Genomic DNA, 14,456 nt, shown 5'->3' with positions numbered 1-14,456 from the left:
ATAGGGTAAAGTAGAGAAGTCAGTTGACAGGAGCGAAGCCGCGGGCAAAAGCTAGTTTTCTATACAAAACCTGTCGTTTTCTTCGTTGAAGTTTCTTGAGATTAAAGTTATAGCCTATATAGCTAGTCTTAATATAGTCTCGCCTAACAGCTTATTACAGGATGTCCGTTTAGAATTTTGAACGCTAAAATATGCTGATTATTTTTATTATAACCTTTAGCGATAGAAAAGAAACACGTAACTCCATCAGTGATGGATGACGTATTAGCCAACGTGCGTGCCAGTGACAACGTTTCAGATGTTATGAAAAATGTACAGAAAGGTAAATAAGCAAAACTACCTTTAATCACCTTATATTTAGGGTAATGGTAACAGGCGCAGTCAATGACGTTGTAGGTACTGCAAAAAATAATCATTCATTTTAATTGATGAAAATTGCTGTAGATAAATAAGTATGGTTTCACACGTCTACGTAATGTTATAAGTATTGAGCAGTAAAACTTTCAAAAAATTTGATTATTCAGAAGCCATCTTTGAAAGAATGCCACGATTTCTAATGAATATAAGTGTTTCAATTTGTTATCGGTAGTTGAATCATAGAGTCATGAATGAATCATAAAAGGATCTCAGTTTTCACTACCGTAATGTCTGTGTTATCGTTTCGTTTTTAATTTTAGCAATTCAAAAAGGGCAATTACCACCAGAAGTAATGGATGAAGTTCGTGCTAATGTTCGGCCAAATGACAGGAAAGATGACGTCATTAAGAAAGTTCGAGAAGGTAATCCAACAAATCCTTATATGGAGGCTCAATTTTCTCACGGCATCAATCATACCATTATATTACAAACAATAACAATTAAACGCTTCAATAAGGAAAATAAGATTTTTATAATAATTTATTATACTTAAAAGGTATGGTGGTATTGGTTTTGTGACATCAACGGTCAATAACGTGTTTTTTCCACACGAAAAATTCAATGAATTATGTTAATCCTCTTTCATGAAAGTGACGTACAAACTATTACGTCTACCAACCAAATCCGTATAGAACAAACATTACATTTAATAACCACAAAATAATGTTAATTTCCAATTATAGTTATAGAGAAGAGGAAAGTATCAGATTACGTAGTCGATGACATAATGACAAACTTGGAATCGAATACCCCTAAAGGAAAAGCTTTAAAGAATATAAAAACAGGTAATAAACATTTTCAATAGTCTCCGCTAATTAATTTGAATTCTATACTTCTTATGCCCATTTTTACCAACAAATACCTAAATTTAAGGATCCTCTAAGAGCATTTAAGAAACACTCAATACGAATTTCGTTTTCACAAAAGTTTAAGTGTCCCTTATAACCTTTATTATTGTGGGAGCCCTTATTCTAAGTGACACTTAGTTAGGGAAACGTTTAGTGAAAATGGGCATTAGTTTATTTATTTCAACTCTCTGGTTATTAACAGACTATACTATTTACAGCGGTAGAGAATGGCCAACTAGCTCCCGCTGTTGCTCAAGATGTAATGGACAACGTAACGCCCGAAGACACTCAATCTATAGTCATGAAGAAAGTCCAGGAAGGTAAAACTGTGCGAAACTATTAAAAAAAGCTATAAAATATCTGCTGGATGCAGGTCGCCTCCAACAGGTATCTGTGGAGATCTAAGGGGGATGATGATGATGATGATAAAATATCACGTATTCACGCGTTGCTTACCTTTGCGCCATTGCCTGAAAGGCAAAATTAGCCGCGTGATAAGACCGGGAATGTCACGGAAAACACTGAACGTTTCAGGACAAACATTTTGTTCGAAAAAATAAGATTCGGATTCAAGCTAGACTTGATAATTATGCTACAAAATGGATTGTATTGAAAGTCGATTGACACATGACCATAGTTGTATAATTTTATTATATTACAGCTATAACAAAAAAGAACGTGAAACCCCAAGATATGGATAAAGTGCTTAATGATGTTGAGAAAAGTGACAATAAATCGCAAATAATAAAACATGTTCGCTCAGGTATCGAAATTATTATTCTTTTCTGTATATTTTAAATTGTTTTGTAACCCATAAGTATTTTTATACACTTCTTGATAAGGAAATTATTAGAAGACATAGGCATAGCACATATGTATGTAATTTATCAGTTATAATACTGCATACAGACCATTGAATTATATGGATGATATGCTTCCTCGCGATTATCAAATATACCTAATGTCTAAACGAATCAAGTCTTGCAATTTATTGAAAATTTTATACTTATCATTTAATAAAAATTACTAATTTCAGCGGTTAACAAGGGTAAGCTCCCACCAGCTGTGCTGAAAGAGGTACTGGCCAGCGTGGCCCCTGGGGACAATAAGGATGAAGTGGCCAAGAAAGTTCGTAAAGGTAAGAAACTAAATAAAATAGTTTAGTTAAGTTTTACTTTAGATATTGAAAAAAACATATTCATAATTAAACGAAATTGGATTTGAGCCTTGATAATTAATTATGAAAATCTTACCTGATATGAAAAATTGTTGTATACAGGGCTTTAATTGAATACTTACACCCGCGATTAGAGCTAAGCATTTCCGTACCCAGATAAAAAGCATATATTATTCTGATTCTAAAAGCTATACCTATTGCTGCCAAGTTTCATCAAAATTCATTCAGTACCTAATTTTACAACACATTTCGCGTTTATATATTAATTAAAACAAGTTGATTTTTTAATTATTTCAGCTGTGAAAAGCAGACAAGTGCCCCCAGAAGTCGTGGATAACATAATGAGTAATTTAAAACCTGTTGATAGAAGACAAAAAGCTATTGAGAATGTTCAAAAAGGTTAGTTGAAGAATACACCAAAATTGGAATGTAGATTTTTCTATCTTGTGAATAAAATTACGTTAGAGAGACCTAAGAACCTGGGGTGTGGCCTCAAATATATGCTATGAAAATAATTACTATGCATATTTGCCATTTACATTTTTATTTATAAATATTGTCGCGGCACTGTTTACAGATATTTAGGTAAAACTAATTCGGCAAAAATGCCACATCAACCATGGGCTGCGGGATTGTTTGAAAGAGTTACCGTGGCCCTGGTACATAGAAGGCCTACGACGGATCACGACAGCTTTTAGTCAGTAAGAGTCTGAGACTCTCTCACCGCTGCTAACCCACAGCGGGAGGATCATTTGATGATTTTTGATGTCTTAAAAATAAAGACATGCTGAAACCTCATATTGGTTAAATAATAAACTAGTTTAATTAAGCTCTTACAACAAGTTTTCATATAAAATTACAGCGGTAGAAAAAAACAATCTACCTCCTGAAATTATGAAAGAAGTCATGGATAATGTGCATCCCAATGACACTGATTCAAAAATCGCCACGAAGATTCGTAAAGGTAAGAAAAACAACCTTTTGAATTAATAGCTGTTATTTTAGAACTGTTAATGTCCTAATAACCTACATATTTTCCCAATAGATAACGAGATTCAATCAAATAGCATTACAAACAATGCTAGCCATATTTTGATCTGGTCAAGGAGTCCTAACCAATAATATTTTTCTGTAGGTATAATACGTTAGTCCTGTGCGTTTATATTTCTAGCGGTGGCGAAGAGGTATGTGACACCTACAGTAGCAAATGCTGTTCTCGCTGATGCAAGCAAGGGCGACAACAAGTCCGCCATAATGAAGAATGTACGAAAAGGTTTGTTCAACACTAACCTACTTTCTTATACTTACACTAATATAAGAAAATCCTAACTTTATTTAATTTCGCTTGATTTATAGCCAAAGCTTTTTCTTATTATTCTCAGTATGGTGTTTCTGTTTTATAAGAAACTTCTTTATCTATTTTAGCGGTAGCAAAAGGCCAGTTGCCAGCAGACGTTATGGATGACATAGTCGCCGATCTTAAGCCTGGGGACACAAAAAAGCAAGTCTTGGCGAAGGTTCAAAAAGGTGAGAGCGTCTATCATAACAGGTCATTTTAAATGTAATCTAAATCAATTTCAAAAAAGTTACTGCTCTTCATATCAAAACTAGCTTCCGGACGCGGCTTCACCCGGATCCCGAGATAATTTGTTTTCCGTAACTGGATGATGACAAAAACTATACTATGTCCTTCTCTCGGGTCTAACCCACCTTCCCTCTAATGTTCAACTATACTACAACTAGAGGTATATAGATGTTTTTGGTCTTAACTTTGATCCAAGGTCCTAATTTCAGCTATCGAAAAGAGGAAGATGGAACCGAAAGCAATAGATGAATTAGTCGACGATCTGCGTCCAATGGACGAAAAGTCTGAAGCTTTGAAGAATTTGCGTAAAGGTAACTGAAGTTAACCTTACCTTATTTCAGCCACATTAACTTAACGGATAGGTACACAAATACAAAGCTTAGAAGCAATTTATTTTAAAAGAACGTATTTGGGATATCGAGTGACATATTAATGAACATATGTTGTGGTGTATTTACAGCGGTACGCGAAGGACAAATGGAACCAGCGGTTATGGACGATGTAATGGCCAACTTGAAGCCTGGTGATCATAATTCTGTTATTCTCAAGAAAGTACAAGAAGGTAAGGCTAAGATACTTACTTATTTTCGCTCCCTTTTTGAGATAGTACGGCAAACAATTGACGACTGGTACGGAGGATGACGTCGAATCGCGCGACTTTTGTTTAATGTTTGATGGTCCCAATTATTTAAGCTTATTTGATATGTTTTACAGCGGTAGCTAAAAAGCACGTGTCACCATCCGTCGCAAGCAAAATGCTAGAAGATCTAAAACGCGCAGAAAATAAAGAAGCTGTCATTGATACCGTCCGGAAAGGTAAATCTACGTAAACTCAATTTAAAACTTATTATGATCTTTTAATAAATATATTGTACTAGCTGTTCCCCGAGGGAACTTCATTGATAAAATGTAGGTACCTGACGTACGGCACCCAGGTTGGAACAAGCAAAAATCCTCTTTTTAATATTTTGAGTGTAATTATAAAAGTAATAATAAGTATTAAAAATAAAAATAAAAGTAATAATAAGTAATAAGTATTAAAAATTATAAAAATATGATGTAAACAATTGTTTACATCATATTTTTACTTGTATAAATTGTATTTTACAATCTATAAATTACATGAAGCTTGATTTACGATACCATTGTCCTCCTAAACCCAAATACCCATATATTTATTAATATTAGTACTAGCTGTATGAATCACGGCCAACACTTTTTACCTCAATATTAAATACTTCCCAGAATTATTAGATATAAATAATTTTATTGAATATTTTCAAACCTATTTTTTGCGTAAAAACTGTGTTATAAGTAAAATGTTATATTTTAGCGGTCAACAAGGGACAGTTACCAGCCGCTGTTATGGAAGATATCCTCGCCGATGTAAAGCCTGGTGATAAAAAGGCTATAGTCGAGAAGAAAGTCCGTAGAGGTTAGATATTACTTTGAAAAAAATCTTGCTATTACTAAAAACTGTCGAAAATATGTGTCTCGGATGTAATAACCTAACTGCCAAAATTGTGTACTAAAACACACAAAAATATAACATTAATCAGATTATCACTTAACTATAATATGTAATTAAATTATAGCTATTGAAAAGAGAAAACTGCCCCCCGGTGTAATGAAGAATGTAGTAGCCCCTTTGGAACCTGATCATAAGGCCGAAGCTTTAAAGAAAATTCGTGAACGTAAGTACAGTGTCTTATAAATTTTACAGCACATTTCCAAAGGAAAACTATTAGGACCACAAATAGTTAGTGAAAGTTCACTTTATAAAATGTATTGCACACAATAGGTCATAGAAAAAATTGTAGAAAACTTATCATTTTTGCCACTCCAAGTTGTCAATTAGCCAGACAAAATGCCTAAAGTAATATGTGTGATGATTGTTCTGAACAATTGAAACAATAATTTAATTAAACCTCTGCAGAGGTAGATAAGGGTCAGTTGTCGAAAGCTGTAGTTGAAGATTTGGAAGGAGATATCAATCCTGATGATAGCAAGTCTGAGGTTATGAAGAAGGTTAACAAAGGTATGTAACTATACGGTATCGTTGCTACTAGGAAACTCAAAAACGTCTGAAACCTTCTAGATGGTAATACGTAGGTAAGGAAGAAAACTACATGTGACGAAATATATTATATTAAGAATAAGAATAAGAATAAGAATAAGAATCATTTATTTGCCAAATGTAGGTACACAAATTAGCTGGAAATAATATTTTACAACAGTCCCGATACATTTTGCCTTACGGCGTGCAAATTTGTTTACATTGTACAATTTGTTTACAATTCTAAACATACAAAATTGCTCAAACAATACGAAAAAAATAAATAATTAAAACAAAAATTAGACTATAGGTACATATTTCAACAAATCATCAATCAATACACAAATCAAACAAATTAAATCCTATACGAATGTCAACAAGATTATACATATTAAGAATTTTATTACTATAGACAAAAAAAAAAATATATAAGTATTGCAAAATTTGAACATTATAATAAATTATTACAATAAATCTTTGTCACTAAAAAAATCTTTAATTGAGTAGTAACACTTATCAATGAGTAGTTTTGTCAACTTTTTTTTAAATACTGAGGTAGGTAAATCTTTTAGATACAAAGGTAGTTTATTATATACAATTATATTCGGAAAGAGTTTTGATAAATTTTAATAAATGGGATATAAAGTATATCTTATGAAGGAACACGACGGTTTTTAGTCAGTAAGAGTCTGACACTCCCTCACCGCTCCTAACCCACAGCGGGAGGGGTCATTTGATGATTTTTGACGTCGGAAAAAAAAAAGACACCAATGACTAGGAAAAGGTGAAGGAAAACATCTTGAGGAAACCTGGACTATAAAGTCTTAAATCACCAACCCGCAGTGAGCAAGCGTGGTGATTGTGGTGCGTTGGTGCTCAATCCTTCTCCTTGTGAGAGGAGGCCTGTGCCCAGCAGTGGGACGATAAAAAAAGGCTGTAACAGTAACAGTAACATTAAATGGAATTATTCGTTCATTAGAAGTATTGATAAACTGTTAGTTAAAATGTTGCAGCAATTGCAAAGAGACACATAACGAATGCAGTGGCAGAAAATGTACTTGCTGATGTCAAAAAAGGTGCTAATAAGGCAGCCATCTTGAAAAGGGTTCAGAAAGGTAAGTTAAAGATGAAGTACCTTCTTACAAATAAGTAGTTTTTTTACTAAAAAACTTACCTTAATTGCAAAACTATGATTGTAGCACTTATTTCCGATAAATACAACATTGTTATTTAAACTAAATAATTATTTTAGCTGTTGACAAAGGCGAAATGCCACCCTCTGTCTTACAAGAGATCAAAGCCGATTTGAAGCGCGGTGACAGAAAGTCTGACGTTTTAAAGAAAGTTCGTAAAGGTAAGCCTTTTCTTTAACGACGGCAAAAATCATCCCGCTGACGGTAAGCCTCACGCAATACAATTTCAAGTGTATGTTACTTTTAAAAGGCTGACAGTTTAAACTGGGACCGATGTAAAGCCTCGTGATAAAAAGGCTGTTGTTGAGAAAAAAAAACGAAATTATTAGTTAATAACGTTGAAAAAATCTCGCTATTGAATAAAAACTTCTTCATAGGCGTTTGACGCACTTTCCTCATTCTATTTCTTTGACTCGTGAAAATATTACCCCAATATAGCATTACTCAGACCATCAACTTAACTATATTAATAAATTGCAGCTGTAGAAAAGAGAAAACTGGCCCCAGGTGCAATGAAGAAAGTTGTAGCTCCTTTGCAACCTGATCATAAGGCCGAAGTTTTAAAGAAAATTCATGAAGGTAAGTACATTCAAAAGTAAAACTATTAAGAGCACAAACATAGTTGAAATAGTGAAAGAGCACTTTAAAAAGTTTTTATTGCATGCTAAAAGAAAAAGTCAAAGAAAAAGTTGTCTTATTATTTTTATCGAAAACTTTAGCTACTTCAAGTCGTCAATGAGGGTTTTCTAAAATGGCGTCCACGAGGTGGCAGCACCGAGTCGTCAGGTCCAGGTAACTGTCAAAGTGCTTATCTTTACTATGAATAGTGAACGATTTTAGTGTTTTTTTTTTATTTTATTTTATAATTAAAGCACTGCATTATTGTTTTACTATTGCGGTTGAGTAAATAAAAAAAACTAAATCATATTGTGTTAACAAATTTTTCAACAAGCTTTTCCTTAGTACCAGTGACTTTTGCACCCTCTCTCTTAGCTCAATTTTTAGTTCGGAAACCTTATTCTGACCGTAGTCCATAATAAAATCAATAACACTTCCAATATAACAGAATTTCAATAAACAATAAGTTCGGACCCTACAATTCCATACTATTTGACAGCTGTTTGGACCAGACGCATACGTGGCGCCACCCTGTGGCAGAAAAAATTGAGAAGACCCTCATTAGCCAGAAAAAAAGCTTTAAGTAATATGTTTGATGTTAATTCTGAACAATTGACACAATCTTTCAATTAACCCTTTACAGAGGTAGATAAGGGTCAGCTGTCAAAAGCTTTAGTTGAAGATTTAGAAGCAGATATTAATCCTAGTGATACTAAGTCTGAAGTTATGAAGAAGGTTAACAAAGGTATGTAATTAAATGGTAATATTACTAGAGCGAAATTAAAAAACGGCTGAAGCCTTTTAGGTAATGCGTAGGTAGTAGTAGATAGGTAAGTAAGAAAACTAAATCTGACAAATATGTAAGCGTCAGGAGTTCCTGCACTATCTAAAATATATTATATTCGAAAAGAGTTTGTATGAATATTGATAAAACTATAAGTTATATATTGCAGCGATTGCAAAGACACACGTAAAGAATGCAGTGGCAGAAACTGTACTCGCTGATGTCAACATAGGGACTAATAAGGCAGATATCATGAAAAGGGTCCAAAATGGTAAGGAAAATATGAATTACAATTAAGTAGCTATTAGTTTATATTAGAGGAGAGAAGCATTAAAACAATAATAAATAATTTATCCTTATTAACATTTCAACATGCAAATCCCCGATATTATCCTTGAACTAGACACTATTATTTTATACCTACAAACTTTAGAATTTTACCTTAATTGCCAAGCTATGATTGAATACAATATTGTTATTAAAATAAATGAATTATTTTTAGCCGTTGACAAAGGCGAACTGCCACCCTCAGTGTTAGAGGAGATCAATGCCGATTTGAAGCTCAATGACAAAAAATCTGATATTTTAAAGAAAGTTCGTAAAGGTAAGACTCGCGCACAAAGAATTTCCAATGTTTTACAATTTAAGTGGAACCGATGTAAAGCGTCGTGATAAAAAGCTTGCTGTCGAGAAGAAAGTCGGTCAAGGTTAGATATCATGTAGAAAAAATTCTTGCGATTGCTGGAAAACTTCAAAGGCGTTTGATGATTTTTTGGGCCATGGACGAGTACTCATCATCAGCATCTCAGCCATAGGATATCCACTGCTGAACATAGGCCTCCCCCTTAGATCTCCACAGATACCTGTTGTAGGCGCTCGTGAAAATAGATGTAGTGACCCATAGGCCATAATGACCCCACTACTAAAATTGTGTATCAAACCATAATAAAACTAAGTCATTTTAGAGGAAGTATAAATGAGACCATCATACTTAACTAAAGTGATAAAATTACAGCTATAGAAAAGAAAAAACTGCCCCCCGGTGTAATGAAGAATGTAGTAGCCCCTTTGAAACCTGATCCTAAGGACGAAGTTTTAAAGAAAATTCGTGAACGTAAGTACAATTGGTAAAGTGGCTTATGAATTTCATGGCATATTTCAGAAGGAAAACTGATAAAACACAAACCAGTTAGTGAAATTGCACTTTAAGGGTATTTATTGCATACATACAATAGGTCAAAGAAAAAGTTCTGTCTCCAAGTTGTCAATTAGCCAGAAAAAATGCTATATGTATGATGGTAATTCTAAATAATGGAAACGATCTTTCAATGAACCCTTTCCAGAGGTAGAAAAGGGTCAGTTGTCGAAAGCAGTACTTGAAGATTTGGAAGGAGATATGAATCCTGGTGATAGTAAGGCTGAGGTTATGAAGAAGGTTAACAAAGGTATGTAATTAAATGCTATTGTTACTAGTGCGACACTCAAAAATTGCTGAAGCCTTTCAGGCAATGCGTAGGTAAGGAAGAAAACTAAATATGTAACTGCGTCAGTAGTTCCTGTACCATCCAAAAAATATTATATTCAGAAAATGTTTGTTCGTGTTTTTATAAAGGGGATTATTACTTTAGGTATTTGAAGAATTGATAAAACTTTGAGTTAAAATGTTGCAGCAATTGCAAAGCGGCACATACCGAATGCAGTGGCAGAAAATGTAGTTGCTGATGTTAACAAAGGTGCTAAGAAGGCAGATATCATGAAAAGAGTTCAGAAAGGTAAGAAAAATATGAAGTAACTTCTTAAAATTAAGAAGTAATTCGTTCACAATTCTAAATAATTAATATAAAACAATACTAAATAATGTATCTTTACTAACATTACAACATGCGAATCCCCTATATTCCTTCCTTAAACTAGACAATATCATTTATACCTACAAAACTTTAGAACTTTACTTTAATTGCCAAACTATGATTGGAACAGATATTGCCAATAAATACAATATTGCAATTAAAATTAATGAATTATTTTTAGCGGTTGACAAAGGCGAACTGCCACCCTCTGTCTTAGACGAGATCAAAGCCGATTTGAAGCGCGGTGACAAAAAGTCTGATGTCTTAAGGAAAGTTCGTAAAGGTAAGCTTCAGGCACAAAGAATTTAAAGTATTTGTTACTTTTAAAAGATTGACAATTTAAAATGGAACTGATGTAAAGCGTGAAGATAAAAAGGCTGTTGTCGAGAAAAAAGAAAAATGACTATTACTCAAAAAGTTCATAAAATCTTTTGATGCTTTTTCCTCATTCTATTTCTTAGACGCGTACTAGACTCATTAAAATATTATCCCGAATGTAATAAGCCCACTGTCAAAATAGTGTATTAAACCATAATAAACCTCAATCAATGTAGCAGTGAATGCTGCTATATCATACTATATATATATGCATCATACTTAACTATGACAATAAAAATTGCAGCTGTAGAAAAGAAAAAACTGCCCCCCGGTACAATGAAGAAAGTAGTAGCTCCTTTGGAACCTGATCATAAGGAAGAAGTTTTAAAGAAAATTCATGAACGTAAGTACAGTGGGTACAGTGGCTTATGGAATTTACGATATATTTCTAAAGGAAAACAGTCAAGACCACAAACTTAGTAAAAGTGCACTTCAGCGGTATCAAAAATCAAAACTCATTTATTCAAACTTGGTTGCAAAACAGCACTTTTCGAACGTCAAAAAAGAAATTACAAAAGACAGCCCCCAAAACGCCCAACCTTCACCACTTCTTATGTGTAGAAAGATTCCTAAGGGTGGAAATATATTTTTACATACAAAAAGTAAAAGAGTTGTGTCTTAACATTTTTATCGAAAACTTTAGCCACTCCAAGTCGTCAATTAGACAGAAAAAATGCTTAAACTAACATCTATGATATTAATTGTGAACAACGGACACAATCTTTCAATCACAGAGGCAGATAAGGGTCAGTTGTCGAAAGCAGTACTTGAAGATTTGGAGGAAGACATTAATCCTGATGATAGCAAGTCTGAGGTTATGAAGAAGGTTAACAAAGGTATGTAATTAAATGCTATTGTGACTAGTGTGAAAAGCTTTTTAGGTGGCGTAGATAAGGACAACAAACTAAATCTAACAAGTATAATCAGCAATTCCTACACCTTGCAAAAAATATTATATTCGAATAGAGCTTGTATGAATATTGATAAAACTTTGAGTTAAAATGTTGCAGCAATTGCAAAGAGACACGTAACGAATGCAGTGGCAGACAAAGCACTTGCTGATGTTAACAAAGGTGCTAATAAGGCAGATATCATGAAAAGAGTTAAGAAAGGTAAGTTAAAGATGAATTACAATTAAGTAGTTGACATAAGAGGAGAGTGGCAGTAAAACATTAACATGCAAATCCCCGATATTATCCTTAAACTAGACACTATTATTTATGCCTATAAAACTTTAAAATTTTACGTTAATTGCTAAACTATAATTGTAACACTTATTGCTGATATACAATATTGTAAATAAAATTAATGAAATATTTTTAGCCGTTGACAAAGGCGAACTGCCGCCCTCCGTATTAGAGGAGATCAATGCCGATTTGAAGCTCAATGACAAAAAATCTGATATTTTAAAGAAAGTTCGTAAAGGTAAGCCTCATGCACAAAGAATTTCCAGTTTTGTACAATTTAAAATGGAACCGATGTAAAGCGTCGCGATAAAAAGCTTGTTGTCGAAAAGTAAGTCCGTAAAGGTTAGATATCATGTAGAAAAAATTCTTGCGATTACTGGAAAACTTCTTCAAAGGCGTTTGATGATTTTCTGGTCCATGGACGAGTACTAAACTCGTGAAAATAGATGTAGTGACCCATAGGCCATAAGACCTCACTGCCAAAATTGTGTATCACACCATAATAACACTAAGTCATTGTAGAGGTAGTATAAAATGAGACCATCATACTTAACTAAAATAATAAAATTGCAGCTGTAGAAAAGAGAAAACTGCCCCCAGGTGTAATGAAGAATGTAGTAGCCCCTTTGAAACCTGATCATAAGGACGAAGCTTTAAAGAAAATTCGTGAACGTACGTCTTACAATTTTTATCGAAAACTATAGCCGCTCCAAGTCGTCAATTAGCCAGAAAAAATGCTTTAAAGAAATATGTATGATGTTAATTCTAAATAATGGACACAGCTCTCAAGATTTAATGCACCCTTTTCAGAGGTAGATAAGGGTCAGTTATCGAAAGCAGTACTTGAAGATTTGGAGGAAGATATGAATCCTCAAGATAGCAAGTCTGAGGTTATGAAGAAAGTTAACAAAGGTATGCAATTAAATGGTATTGTTACTGGTGCGAAACTCAAAAACGGCTGAAATCTTTCAGGCAATGCGTAGGTAAGGAAGAAAGCTAAATATATAACTGCGTCAGTAGTTCCTGTACCATCCAAAAAATATTATATTCAGAAAGAGTTTGTTCGTATTTTTATAAATAAGATTATTAATTTAGGTATTTGAAGTATTGATAAAACTTTGAGTAAAATGTTGCAGCAATTGCAAAGAGACACATACCGAATGCAATAGCAGACAATGTACTTGCTGATGTTAACGAAGGTGCTAAGAAGGCAGATATCATGAAAAGGGTCCAAAATGGTAAGGAAAATATGAATTTCAATTAAGAAGTTATTAGTATACATTGGAGGAGAGTGGCAGTAAAACAATAATAAATAATTTATCCCTATTAGCATTCCAACATGCAAATCCCCGATATTATCCTTAATCCAGACACTATTATTTATGCCTATAAAACTTTAGGATTTCGTCTTCATTACAAAACTATGATTGCCGATAAATACAATATTGTAATTAAAATTAATGAATTATTTTAGCCGTTGACAAAGGTGAACTGCCACCCTCTGTCTTAGACGAGATCAATGCCGATTTGAAGCTCGGTGACAAAAAGTCTGATGTCTTAAAGAAAGTTCGTAAAGGTAAGCCTTCGTCATCATCAGTCTTTTCTATTGGCCACAAGTCTATAAGTAACGCATATGAATACTAGAACACATGAATATGAGTAATTTGCTGAGCATAATATGTATTGATGCAAATAATACTTAGTATTGATACAAAACTATAGCACCATTAGTTCATTTCACCAGGGACTTCAACGAACAGATAATTTAAGATGTATGTTACTTTTGAAAGGCTGACAATTTAAAATGGAAACCGACACTTTCCTTGTTCTACATCTCTATTTATTTAATATATAAAAATGAATCGCAAAATGTGTTGGTAAGCGCATAACTCAACAACGCCTGGACCAATTTGGCTAATTTTTTTTTTGTTGTGTTTGTTATTGTCAGGAGAAGGTTCTTATGAAAAAAAAATAGGGTAAAGTAGAGAAGTCAGTTGACGGGAGCGAAGCCACGGGCAAAAGCTAATTTAATATAATAATACAACTCTGTCAATATATTCTTATTACATTTTATCAGAACTAGCTATCGATATTTGTATGCTATTTACAGCTATAGATAAGAAACGAGTGTCACCCACTGTAATGGCTGATTTGGCCGGTGTTGAGCAGCCCGTAGGAGATCAGTCTGATCCCATGAAGAACATTAAAGAAGGTTTCATCACTTTCATTCATAATACATTCTAGTTATTACGAGAGAGAGAAGCTCTTATTGTATCCTTAAGTTAAATAATGGATAATCAATGCTAACATAATCACTGTCTTGGCATCTCGAGACTTTATACGTTTTAAAACCCTTACCATCA

The 14,456-nt window shown here is 33.6% G+C and overlaps 1 protein-coding gene across 1 annotated transcript in view; it reads left to right on the top strand.

Moving 5' to 3' along the window:
• Positions 1-14,456, top strand: part of LOC110374993 (uncharacterized) — a 48,448-nt gene that overhangs the window by 28,623 nt on the left and 5,369 nt on the right. Inside the window, exons 69-103 of the mRNA XM_064034343.1 lie at positions 221-322; positions 678-779; positions 1,101-1,202; positions 1,484-1,585; positions 1,927-2,028; positions 2,302-2,403; positions 2,740-2,841; positions 3,305-3,406; positions 3,614-3,715; positions 3,868-3,969; positions 4,237-4,338; positions 4,488-4,589; positions 4,742-4,843; positions 5,361-5,462; positions 5,623-5,721; positions 5,964-6,065; positions 7,097-7,198; positions 7,336-7,437; positions 7,757-7,855; positions 8,538-8,639; positions 8,848-8,949; positions 9,181-9,282; positions 9,694-9,792; positions 10,022-10,123; positions 10,349-10,450; positions 10,710-10,811; positions 11,151-11,249; positions 11,641-11,742; positions 11,917-12,018; positions 12,230-12,331; positions 12,667-12,765; positions 12,904-13,005; positions 13,230-13,331; positions 13,568-13,669; positions 14,204-14,305. Of these exons, the coding sequence (XP_063890413.1) occupies positions 221-322; positions 678-779; positions 1,101-1,202; positions 1,484-1,585; positions 1,927-2,028; positions 2,302-2,403; positions 2,740-2,841; positions 3,305-3,406; positions 3,614-3,715; positions 3,868-3,969; positions 4,237-4,338; positions 4,488-4,589; positions 4,742-4,843; positions 5,361-5,462; positions 5,623-5,721; positions 5,964-6,065; positions 7,097-7,198; positions 7,336-7,437; positions 7,757-7,855; positions 8,538-8,639; positions 8,848-8,949; positions 9,181-9,282; positions 9,694-9,792; positions 10,022-10,123; positions 10,349-10,450; positions 10,710-10,811; positions 11,151-11,249; positions 11,641-11,742; positions 11,917-12,018; positions 12,230-12,331; positions 12,667-12,765; positions 12,904-13,005; positions 13,230-13,331; positions 13,568-13,669; positions 14,204-14,305 (3,555 nt within the window). The remainder of the gene's footprint in view (positions 1-220; positions 323-677; positions 780-1,100; positions 1,203-1,483; positions 1,586-1,926; positions 2,029-2,301; positions 2,404-2,739; positions 2,842-3,304; positions 3,407-3,613; positions 3,716-3,867; positions 3,970-4,236; positions 4,339-4,487; positions 4,590-4,741; positions 4,844-5,360; positions 5,463-5,622; positions 5,722-5,963; positions 6,066-7,096; positions 7,199-7,335; positions 7,438-7,756; positions 7,856-8,537; positions 8,640-8,847; positions 8,950-9,180; positions 9,283-9,693; positions 9,793-10,021; positions 10,124-10,348; positions 10,451-10,709; positions 10,812-11,150; positions 11,250-11,640; positions 11,743-11,916; positions 12,019-12,229; positions 12,332-12,666; positions 12,766-12,903; positions 13,006-13,229; positions 13,332-13,567; positions 13,670-14,203; positions 14,306-14,456) is intronic.

This window comes from Helicoverpa armigera, chromosome 4, assembly GCF_030705265.1.
Source record: "Helicoverpa armigera isolate CAAS_96S chromosome 4, ASM3070526v1, whole genome shotgun sequence".
NCBI lineage: Eukaryota > Metazoa > Arthropoda > Insecta > Lepidoptera > Noctuidae > Helicoverpa > Helicoverpa armigera.
The sequence above is the reverse complement of the archived record's forward strand: the minus strand, read 5'-3'. Positions and strand labels throughout refer to the sequence as shown.